The following is a 12,677-nucleotide window of genomic DNA, read 5'->3' as shown; positions in this document are numbered from 1 at the left end:
TGGCTGTACCCACAGAGGGCAGCCAAAAAGGAGGAAGACTTTCAATATTATGGAGTAACAAAGTGGCTGCAACAATAAGTTTAGGGGGGAAAACACCAGAAAATAAAACTCAAATAGGGTTAAGCTCAGTAGGGATTATGAGGATGCCAAAGGACTGAACACTCTGATCTGTCATACACGGAGTCACTGTGACTTGGGGCCAACTAGACAGCATCAAGTAACCATAAATCAACTCAAAGATTTTTTTTTATTCCAACAAATGATTCTGGGACAATCAGATACTACTGCTTCACATACAAAACTCTATATGACATAGATCGCAGCCCTACCTGTAAAGCTAAAATGACAAAATTTCTAGAAGGAAACACATGAGAAAAAAAATCTGTAACTTTGTGTGACACAGTGTTCTTAAAAGACAAAAAGTGCATCCCTAAAAGAAACAAGTATACATTAAACTTCATAAAAAGGAAACGTTTTTCCCCTCAAAAGACACCATAAAAGCATCAACAATAAGACACAGATTTGGGGAAAATATTTTTTCTTATATCTGATGAGAAAATTATAATATCATAACATACATCTTCCCTCCAATAGAAGGCTTTATATGTATAACAAGAACTATTGCAAATCGGTAAGATAAACAATCCATTTAAAGCTGGAACAAAAAAGACCGGAACAAATACCAACAAAGAAGAATATGCATGGGGGACAAAGCACGTGAAAAGATGGCCACAACCATCATAATTCACTAAATATATTAAACCACAAAGAAATAATGCTGCACACTCATTAGAATAACTGTAATTAGAAAATAGTACCAAGAGTTAGAAAAACTAAGACTCTCATACATTTTTGGTAAGACTATATAAAATATCCAAATTTCTTAAAACTTTACATTTGAGGGAATGCTGGTAGCCGAGTGGCAAGAAGCTGCACTGTAATCCCAAAGGTGCACTGTTCGGATCCACCAGATGCTTTGCTGGAGGAGGGACAATCTCCTGTGTCAGCTGGATCCAATTTGATGGTACACAATAAGAAAATTTTTAAAAAATTTAAAAATTAAAAAATCTTTGAATTCACTTTTATACCTAGCAATTGCACTAACAAGTATCTAACAAGTATCTATCTAGTTGAAAGAGGAGGAAAAAAACTTACGTTCCAACAAAGATGTAAATATGAACATTCACATCAGTATTACTGTTGTCAGAAACCTTGGAAGTTGACTTTTCTAGCCATTGCACTAGCCCCCATTGGGGGATATGGTTTCCAGCTACCTTGACTGCAGACACATGGTCTTGCAAATCAACAGCTTTGGGACCAATATAAAAGAAAGCACTTTCCATGTTTATTGCAGCTTTGTTCACAATAGCAAGGAGTTGGAAACAACCTAAGTGCCCATCAACAAACGAATGGCTAGAGAAGCTGTGGTATATTCGCACAATGGAATACTATGCTGCATTAAAAAACAAGGAACTCATGCAATATTATTCAAAATGGTTGACTCTGGAGAACATTATGCTGAGTGAAATATCCCAGTCACAAAAGGACAAATATTACATGATGCCACTGTTGTAGAATGGGACTGTCCTTGGGGTTGGGGAGAGACTGAGTAAGATGGCTTCAATAATATATACCGCACTGAAACAGAGGAGGGAGAAAACTGTTTAAAAGAGATATATAACTAGGTATTTCTGTCATCACAGGAGACTAGAGCGAGGGCTACATGGTGGAGGGGACCTGGGGGAGGGTTTGTAAAACAATGAAAGAATCTTTTCTTTTACTTTTCCATAATTTTTGGACTCATGTACTTATAACTTGTTAGTCAAATTTGTGTCTTCTAGGTTGCAACACCCCCATGATACATCTTCAAGGATATGAACATGTACGGCCAAGCACAATCAATAAGAGTGCATCTAAATTCCAAAATCAATCTCCATAATAGTCTATGTGTTTCCCACTGCCAAAGGGGCCCTTTAGAGTAGTGAGAGAAGATCTTCACCCTGAAACCCACAGCGTCCCTTTTCAGCAGGAAGTAGCTAAGAGAATACGCCATCCCCTTTTCCTTATGACTCAGGGTGAAGTCTCTCTCAGGGAGGAGTGATAGGGAATGGCAAAGGACACACTGACAAAGAAGATTAATCAGAACTAGCTTTGACAAGCACTGTGGCATTTGGACAAGAACAAACTGGGAGGAGGGTAGAGAGAATAGTGCAACAATGAATGAATGGAAACCCAAAATCTCTGTAAATGTTTATGAAAATTAATAAAATATAATTATAGAAAAAAAAAAGAAAGCACTTTCCACAGTGTGCAAGGACTATGAAGACACTGAGATGGTGGTGCAGAGAGGGTAAAGGGACTGTGGCACTGCTGTGAAGCAATGTGACAAAATATAACCAAAGGAAGCTTGGAGATAAAGCCACAGTTAAAAAGGTTTTCCTTGTCAGATGACTGAACTGAAAGCTGACTCTGTGCTGAGATAAAGTTTGCTGGACTGAGGAAACCAGAAGCTGATAAACTGAATGAACCTCGACTTTCACTTCTTGACTGAACAGCTGTCTGAACAAACTGAGGAATCATGTCTTGTTAGTCTGGCTTGGAACTGCTGAACTAAACCTGGACTTGCATTGTGTGATAGTCTTTGCCTCCTCTACTCCTCAACCTATTTCTCTAGTAAATCTCCAAGTATGAGTAAAATTTGTGAGTTAAGTTGCAAAAAAAAATTGAATCTAATGATTGGTAAAAGTAAGTACAGGAGCATGTGGGATGGCATGTCTGACCATGTAGCTATTTGTATGGTGCTATGGATATTATTGATGGAGAAAGTTCCCCTTTATAAAGCAGGCAGAATGGCCACCACCATGTTGCATGCACTCCTTTCACAACTGACAATTTAGGGAGAAAAGAGTAATTTAAGTGTCTAGATGCTTGTTGAGTTGCCGTACCACAGTCACTTGTGGTTGCTGTGAGCCTGAACACTGTGACACTGATGTGTCAAATGTGTTAATGGTTGGCTACCCAATGTAGACAGAGAGTGGGGTGGAGCTCCCCAATTAAAACAAGCTTGGCAGGAGGACTGGCATCCACTTCCATAATAGCTTGCCTTCGGAAAACCTATGAACCTGGAGAGAGGATGAGAGACACCCAAACATTGAGGATTCTCCTTCATAGGGTTGCAATGAGTCGTCTGTAACTTGATGGCATTTAACAACAACAACAACAACAGATGCTTGTTGATAAATAAACTAAGTATGTCATATTCATAAATTATATACAAAGCAATAAAAAGGAAAAAAAAAACCAGTACTGGTACATGGTAAAACCTGAGTGAATCTCAAAAATAGGAACTGAGTGTAAATGGCACAGAAATGATTTGTGGCATGATCAAAGTGCTCTACAATTAGATTCTGGTTTCTGAACTCAAAATTTGCTAAAAACCACCACATAGTACATTTAAAGTACATATATAAAAGGGAGTGCTGGTGGCTTTGTAGTTAAGAATTGTGCTGCCAATTGTGTGTGGTTCAAATCTGCCAGGAGAAAGGTGGACAATCAATTGCCATGTGATTAACTGCCTCTGAAAACCCACCAGAGGGTCAACTCTAGTCAGTTCCGAGTCTATGGTACACAACAACGTGCCATATAAAAGATAAAAATTTCACAGCATGTAAATTATAGTCCAATAAAGCTATGAGGTGGGGGAAGGAAACAAAGTATTGGGAAAACCAGAATGATGTGATCACAACATGGTCTGTAGAGAGAGTAAAAGTTTCAAAGTCACAGAAAAAACTAAAATATAGAAAATATGTAGCTTTCAAGTCAAGAAAGAACAAGAAAAACAAAGCACTAAATCTAAACCATATTAAGGGAGTAAAAAAAGAGAATGAACAAATAGGGTAACTAGAACACCTAAACAAGGTAGCAGGGGGAATCCCAACATGAGTAATTACTACAAACAAACAATCTTGACAAACAGCAGTAAGTTTTCATAAAGTTCTGTACTGTTTATAACACCACTACTACAGTACATGCATATATACTGAGACAAAATAAAAAAAGATGCTTTCATACAAAAGCATAACAGGTATACTAGAAACTATTAACTAGCTCTATCAGTATTTCACAAAATAAAGCTCAAAAAATTGTCATTAGGGGTAAAGATCAGAAATGTACTGATGAAGAATATACCAATACTATACCTTATATATGGCTCTAATGCCTATATACTCACATAAATAGTTTCTCAATAACACACTTTTGCCTTTTCCCCAATTTGCACATTCCTTTGTATATAGCCAAGTCACATAAATGAACCCCAGTTCCACTAAGTCAAAATGCATTGAAGTATGAGAAACAAAACCAGCTTCAAATTGAGAATTTTTTAAAAAATTCTTCTGACTTCATTAAACTTCAGAGAGATGATACTGGTGGCTCAGTAGTAAGGAAATGTGCTGCCAATCCAAAGGTTTGTGGTTCAAATCCACCAGCTTTTCTGTGGGAGAGCAATTTCCTTCCATGTGACTTAATACCTCAGAAAACCCAATGAAGGGTCAACCATTGGATCAGCTCTTAACTCTCCAGCACACAGTAATACCATACCATCACACTATACATCCCTTAGCTAACTATGAGCTCTTGATTAGAGAGTAGCCGTAACTCATAAAATGTGTTAGGAGTGCACATTCTGGTGCAAGACTCAGCACAGTGTTTAGTGGTACAATTAAGTTGCTTCTTCAGTTTTCTGTTCTTAGTTTTCTTCTCTATAAGATAGTAAAAAAAAAAAAATTAGTCATTGCTGTAGAGGAAGAACCATCTCACAGCTACCCTACAGCTGTTTTTCGGATCCCGCAGACTGCACTTGAGGAGACGGCTTATCTTTCTCCCACAGGACAGCTGGATTTGAACCACCAGACAGCGGTTCCTTCAGGTAGCAGTGCTAGGATGATGAAGCTTCATCTTATATATTTTGGGCACATTGTTAGGAGGTGCTATTCCTTGAAAACGGGCCATCATGCTTGGAAAAGTGAAGGGCCAAGGAAGGAGAGTAAGACCCTGGACCAGATGGGTGGACACAGAGCCTGCAGCAACAGGCTCATGTACGTCAGAGAAGAGGAGGATGGTACAGGACAGGGTAGGGTTCAGATCTGCTGTTCACAGGGTCACTATGAGTCAACTCAATAGCACTTTACAACTGCTCAAAATAGATTTAACATTTTTATGATTCATTGGCTACTTAAGAGAACTATAAAAACTTTCTATCCTAAATATTGTCACTGTAAAACAGTTTTATAATATTTCTAAGTGTAAAAAATGAATCATATTGGGTCACTGGGTTAAATATAGGAAAAAACAAATACTTATTACGGTTGTGGAATTAATCCAATCCCCATATTCTCAAGTCGATGCACTACTCCATTGGCCTAGTGGTAAGGAGTTGCACTGCTAACCCAAAGGCAACAATGGGCAATCTCCTTTGCAATTTACTGGTTTCTGTAAACCCAATGGAGGGTCAGCTATGAGTTAGTTCTGATTCAAAGTTATATAACAACATACACTACTCATTTTAAGAATAAAGGGATAAAGCTTAGTTTCATCCTTGAAAAGCTGCTCCTTATGGAGGAAGTGCATCTAATACATTAAAACTTGCATTTTATTCACTCTGCAGTTGTAGTCCAGTAATAATAAACTTATAAATCTCATGCATGACTAATTTGAAAAAAAAAAAATTAAAAGGTAACAAAATGGGTATTATCAGTACACGAAAGTTAATATTGCTTAATGATTTTTAAGTCCCTTTAGGACACTAGAGCTCTTCAAAGTAATCATTATCATCAAAGAAAAGCAGATAAACAAAGTACATTTTAAAACCATGTCCTCAGTAAGAGAACAAATATATTTCAAAACAGATTTTACTGTGTTCCCAAGAAGTCATACCATAACTAAGCAGACAGCTCATCAGTCGTCCTTCTAGAAATACCCTGTGAACGGCCAAAAGAGCAAGCAAAAGAGACCTAGAGGAAGTGCAACCACAGAGCTCCTTCGAGGTGAGGATGGTTTCACGAGCTGCGGATGAGTGTTAGGAAAGGCCAGTTCTTGTGAAAAGGCATCATGCCTCAAAGTGCACAAGACGCTCAATCAGATGGATAGTCGAGGCAACTGCAGCAATGAGCTTGGGTCCATCAGGGATGCTGAAGATGAGGACAGGGTTCAGATCCCCTGTCACAGGGTCACCGTGAGTCACAGCTGACTCAATGGCACCTAACTACAACATCCACAGTAAAGATACAAGTCCAGCAAGGCAAAGTAAGTATGCACAAAGTTACTCATTACATCATTATTTGTAACTGCAGAATACTAAAACCCCAAATGCTTTATTCCACTTGAATTTAGAAAGCATCTCAAACAGAGACTTGATCCACTGAACACAAATGATTACAGATCTGACAAGCTGTGTGTGTGGGGGGGGTTGTCCATCATACATGAAGAAAGTAAATGGTTATTTAAAAGACAGGGAAGGAGAGAGGACCAAAAGGGTTGTCAGAAAGGCACTGAAAGTTGCTCTGTACAACACAGAAAGCTGAACAGACAAATACAAAGGGAGCTTGAGGTGGGGGAAAAAAACACCAAAGTGTAATGCAATGTGCAAACTGGTATTTTCATAGTCTAAAAGCATCTTCCCCAGGGCATTAACTGTGTCAAAGGAAAAGGTAATAACATTATAATGGAGAAACAAGATGGATACAACCTTAACCAAGTGATCAAGTTTGTCAAAGCCATGAACCTCTTGAACACATTATGTTGCACTGACATAAACTTCCTGGTATGATGCTTTCTTGAAAATGCAAGACCTCATTCCAATCACAGGAGGAGGTCAAACACTAATCAAGGAACAACAGCCTACCTACAAACTGTTACACTCTCCAGAAGAACTCTCAGAGACGGGATACAACAAAGCAAAACTAAGTAAGTACATGGTGAAATCTCAGACAAGATCCTAGAATAGAAAATGAGTACCGGAGAAAATGCCAATAAATGTAAAAAGTCCGTTAATAATATAACATCAACATGCATTTCCTGATTTTTATAATCATATTATGATTCTGTAAGATGTTACGAGGGGACCGTGGGTGAAGACTGGAGTCACTGGACAGTACACACCATTCACAGGCTGTAAATCAGAAAGTCAGAGGGTTTTGTTCACCCAGAGGTACACTGGAAGAAAGATCTGGCAATCTACTTCAGATACCTTGGCCACCAATACCCTGCAGAGCCCAATTCTTTTCTGGATCATGGGACCACGAGCCAGAACAGACCTGACACAAAGTAGGGTCACTGGGAATAGTGTAATTTTTACAACTTATCTGTAGGTCTAAAATTATTTCAAAATGTTTTAGTTTGCTGTTCCATTTTACACAAAACATTTAAAATCTGCTTCACTCAGTCCCACTGTAACTTGACACTGGAATTTTAATTTAAAACACTGAAGTTCTGAGACAACACTTTTACATCAGGTCCTTAACAGAAGATGTTAAAACATGTTACTTTTGCTTCTGCCACCACCTTACTCTGGGAGGAAAAACATATTTGCAGGAAGGAAAATAAAACAGCAGGCTCAACGTGAAGTTTATGAACATAAAAAAAACCCCAATGAAGTACTTTTGAAACTACATGTTTAGAGAAAGGCAGGGGGTTTGAGTGGGGAAGGTAGTGAGGGAGATGTGGCTCAGAGTTATTGTTGTTAGGTTCTGTCAAGCATGACTCACAGTGACCCAATGAACAACCGATCTGAACCCTGCTCTGTACTCACCATCGTCTCGGACAAAGGCGTCGACTGCTGTAGTCACTGTGTCAGTCCATCTCACTAGAGGTTTTCCTTTCCTTTGCTGACCCTTCATCTTTCCAAGCATGAGGTCCCTTTCCATGGAAGAGACTCACCTAGCTACATGTCCAAAGTATGAGAGAAAAAGCTTCACCGTCTCTGCCTCCAAGGATCCCTCCTGCTGTACCTTCCCCAAGTACCTGCTGGTTCATTTGACCATTCATGGGCTATTCAGTACTCAAGGGGGTTTGTCTAAATAATTGCTCAGAATGACAGCTATTTTATACTCGTATGATTTATATGTGTTTTGATGGATTTTTTTGGAGGGTAGAAGGGTGGCTCAGAGAAAAACCATTTATAACTATGAAATATATGCACAGTTAATAAAAACTTACTAAAGAGAAAAACCAAAACAACAAACCCTCAATTTTTAGATAATCTCTCAAAATCAGGTCCCTGTTTAGAATTATCCATTAACTAGTGAGAATTCAATCTTATTCCCTTATTAAAATACATATTCATAAAACTTCTACAGTTATGCTGTTCTAGTTACAAATAGCTTCTACTTTTCTAGGGCATAATTTCACTTTGTTTAAGCAAGAATTCATTAAAGAAGCTATAAATAACCTTTAAATATTTAGCCATGAATAGAGGGTGGACTGGCATTGATGGCTTATTTTAGTACTAATGCAGATGCTTTTTAAAAGCTACATTTTAGCATGCATCAAGCTAATGATTAACACTTGCAGTGCAATTTTCAATGTTCGAATAAATTTCTCTTTATTTTAAATAGTTTTTGCTGAAAGTAAATATTTTACTTCAGCTATTTACTACTAGGAAAGTAGCCTCAGAGAATGAAATGTAAAAGACTGAAGTGTAAGAATTCGTGACTTGAAAGTGTTATTTCTTAGCATCTAGCTATCCTATGCCTCTCTCCCCACAGATTCTGGCTGAAACTGTACCAATGTGGGGGGAAAGTCTATAGCACTGCAGAACTCAAGGGTCTATTCTGTGGTGTGTGCAGCACAATTATGAGTCATAAAGTTCACAATACTTTAGATACCAAATTCCATAAAATTTTTACTTGGAAAAAAAAAAGTTTTACAAAATAACAATCTTCCAATCACAAGACATTTTCCCATAGGATAGATAAAGCTTTCCACCTTGGAGATTATAGGATGATACTCAGAAAGGAGGGATGTTTTTAAAGAGCCACCTAGCTGCAAAACTTACAACAGAAGTAGTTTTGCTTTTTAAAAAAAATTTTTAAGTGCCTTTAAAATTCTGAAGCAAGTAATGAAATATAATTGTTGAATCTATTTGAAATTTTCAAAGTTTCTTTAAAATGGTCCATATGGTATGCATAACATCACAGCTGGTACAAAACTGCTTGTATTTAGTTTAAAACACAAAAACAATACATCTGAACAATATTCTTTTAAAAGAATTTGAAACGCATCATAAGGCAAATTTAGACAAGAGTGTTGACAGTACTCAAGGAAAAACAAGTTGAATATTAAAGTATTCAAACATTTACTTTTTTTTTTTAATACTACTGATAAAGGAGAGCTTGCTGCAAAATCAACTCAGGTTGGCTGCTTTGAAAATGCATACAACATATTTTGTTACATATATTCCAAACAAATGCAAAACTAAGTTTTAGGACGTGAACTCCCTTTTTCCAGGGAGGGCCTAGTTTCTCTGTTGCAATCTGGCAGCTTTGAACTTTGAAACCCTCTTTGTAGTTCCTTCTGACAGAATTTCTTTTCGTTCTGGAATAGTGGGTAGCACAGGATGAGCAATGGCTGGGTGTGGAGTTGAGGACGATAAAAATTCTTTTTCTATTACAGTTCCAGAAAAAGCCTAGAAAAGAAATTTCAGAATAAAGTACTAAAATAAATAATAAGATGCCCACAAAATCTTTATCTTCATCAACTAGCCTAATTTCTTTTTATTAAAAATAAATTAGCAAGGTTTTTTTTGTAGAAGATAAAATGTTAACAATTAAAACACGCTGTTCAGAGAAATCAAGTACCTTTTAAAGTATCTCTTAATTGTACCCCAAAATATAAGTACATTTGTAAGTATACATGCAAGAAAATAAAAATATAAAATACATGTTTTATCTGGGATAAAATTTATGGATTTAAAACACCCCTCAAATTTCATACACCCTATTTACATTCAGTTCCTATTATGAAAGATAATGTTTTAAACTCTCAAAATATTACTGAAGTGTCAGATTCCAGCTCTGTCCACTAGAAGAGAGAGCTCTCTCGGACAGATATGATGCCTATTGGCCAAGCAGCTTGATCTATTTGGTGGTGCTCGTTTATGCAATTATTTCAGTATTTTATTGGTTTTTGCCTCCATTTTATTGAAGAGATTAGTGGAAAGCTGAAAAATAATCAAAGTGCGGATCCAGTAGAAATTAGGTTTCAAATGTAAGGCAATTAATTCAATGTGGAAATGATAAAAAAAGTTCCACAAAAAAATTATTCATTTCAACTGGATGTTTGCTGGATCTGATCTGGTCAATTATATGCACGACCGGGACAAAATTAAGTGTGTAAAAAATGCTGGAAATATAATCACACACAATCGGAAATCATGGCATAGTTAGAGAAAAAAATTTAAGTGATTTCGAATAGTAATTTGCACTTCTATCTTCCAAAAACCCATCATGTCCAAATCAAAAGCTTATATGTAAATTTTCACATACTTTTTTTGTTTCTCTTTGTAAATTAAATGCTCAAAATTACTTAAGACAATAAAATACTTCAATAATTCCAAAAGCCATCCTTCTCTTCCTCACCCAACCACTGAAACAAAACCGACAAACAAAAGCTCATCCCTCTTGAAACCTCGAGAAGTACAGTTCTTGAAAGATGTACAAAGTTAATTTTTCTAAAAATTCTATTTTACTATGACTAGAATGGAGTCATCATATTCAATATATACTTTTGAAAAAGAGACTATTTTATCATTTTAAAAGATAATAAAAGACTCAAAAGCACTAGTCAAAGCCATGAACTGCTTTGGTGTTTAAAACTGTAACCTCATCCTAAGGTGGCGTAGCCTACAGGGAGCCATGCTACTAACCCCAAGGCCTCTCTGCAGGTCAAATCCCCCAGCTGCTCCCTGAGAGAAAAGATGGGCTGTCTCCTCTCGTAACAATTTCTGATTCACTTACTCAGGGCAACAAGCATATTACCATTTACAGCAGCGCTCTGTCGGGTTTCCAAGGCTGTAAATCATTAATAGGAGGAGACTGCCACCCATCTTTCTTCCTTGAAGCAGATGGTGATAGAGAACCACCAGAGAAACACAGCCCTGTGGTCGTCCCCTACAGACAACTAACTCCATGTGAGCTCCAAAGGGTGGCGATGGGCTGGAACCGACGTGACAGCACTGAGTCTGGTTTGGTTTTTAGACACCAACTGATCAATATACAATACTAACAGCAAAAGTCAAATGAAGAGAAAGAAATTCCAGAGTCTGGTTCTAGCTATTAAATAAGTTCAAATACTAATGCTCTCCATTCCCAATTAAGAATCATTCAGTACAAGCAATAAAATGTTTACACATGTACACGTGCACACACATGTATATAAGTATATATATGTAATTATATACACAACCGTGGGTAACAGTGTGATACAGGTTCTGAGTTCCTAGCCATCCTTAACTATTTCTTAAACTGAAAATCTGAAATACTCACCAACACCTAAAAGTTTTTTACAAGTACTGAATTTAATGTAAGTTGTATCATACAACTATTTCATATTCTGCTTTGGGGTGTCCCTATTACCCCCTGTCCTCACATTCACATATAAAATTATGTGCAACATGCTAGCTGAGAATATTTGAGTGTGTACTTCTTTTTTTGACGAGAGGGTCCAATGCTTTCATTTTAAGCTCACTGCTGTCAAGTCAGAACTTCAGTGAGTTAGTGAGGCTGCAACTCACACAGGAGGAGACTGCCTATCCTTCTCCTGCAGAGGTGCCCGTGGATTCAAACTGCTGAAGAGGCAGGTTCAGCAGAACAATTTTTTACAATCAATGCTGCCAGAGCTTTCAACAGACTATGAAAATGGCTCCTTGACTCAGCATCAGTTAAGTTTCACCAGCACAGGACAAAGTCTAGAAGGCAAACTCCACTGTTATGGACTCAATTCTAACTCAAGGGGACCCTCTGTTGGGTTTCTGAGGTTATAAATTCTAATGGAAGGAGACTGTTCTTTTTCACAAAAGCAACTGATGGATTTACACCACTGCCAATTGTTTTAGGTTAGTAGTGCAATAACATATTGCATTACACCACTAGGCCTCCTTTAAATACAGAGTTCAGGTAATGATCTGCCATATATATTAAAAAAAACCACAAAACACAATCAAAGCATTTAGAAAAAGAACTATATAAATCTGTTACCTAAATAATAACTAGTTAGGGACAATTTACTGAAAATAAGATGCTTAACATTCTTCTAGTCAAAAGTATGCCAATTAAGATACTTTTAAAATTTCATTTTACAGAAGCAGAATTGTTACAGCGGGTTAACACTTTTATGGAAAAATTTCTCTGGTGGCTAAGTAGTAACAAATTGTGTTGCCAAGACGAAGATAGGTGATTCAAATCCACCAGCTGCTCTGGAGAAAGATGGATTATCAACTCCTGTGCAATTTATTGCCTCTGAAAACTCACTGGAGGGTCAACTATGGGTCAGTTCTGACTCTACAGTTTAAAACAACAGCAGGAACAGCAGCAACAGCAAATTCTATTTATTAGCGACTATGAAGACCTGAAGCGCCTGCTGCAGAGGCTCAATGTCAAGAAGACAAAGATTCTCACCACTGG

General features: G+C 37.3%; 1 protein-coding gene across 1 annotated transcript in view; it reads right to left on the bottom strand.

The window, feature by feature from the left end:
• Positions 1-9,511: 9,511 nt before the first annotated feature.
• URI1 (URI1, prefoldin-like chaperone) overlaps positions 9,512-12,677 on the bottom strand; it is a 112,479-nt gene continuing 109,313 nt past the window's right edge. Inside the window, exon 11 of the mRNA XM_006887868.1 lies at positions 9,512-9,682. Coding sequence (XP_006887930.1) covers positions 9,512-9,682 — 171 coding nt within the window. The remainder of the gene's footprint in view (positions 9,683-12,677) is intronic.

Source organism: Elephantulus edwardii, unplaced genomic scaffold, assembly GCF_000299155.1.
Source record: "Elephantulus edwardii isolate Elephantulus edwardi_28Jun2011 unplaced genomic scaffold, EleEdw1.0 scaffold00062, whole genome shotgun sequence".
Taxonomy (NCBI): domain Eukaryota; kingdom Metazoa; phylum Chordata; class Mammalia; order Macroscelidea; family Macroscelididae; genus Elephantulus; species Elephantulus edwardii.
Note: the sequence above shows the minus strand (reverse complement) of the source record. Positions and strands in the feature narration are given on the sequence as shown.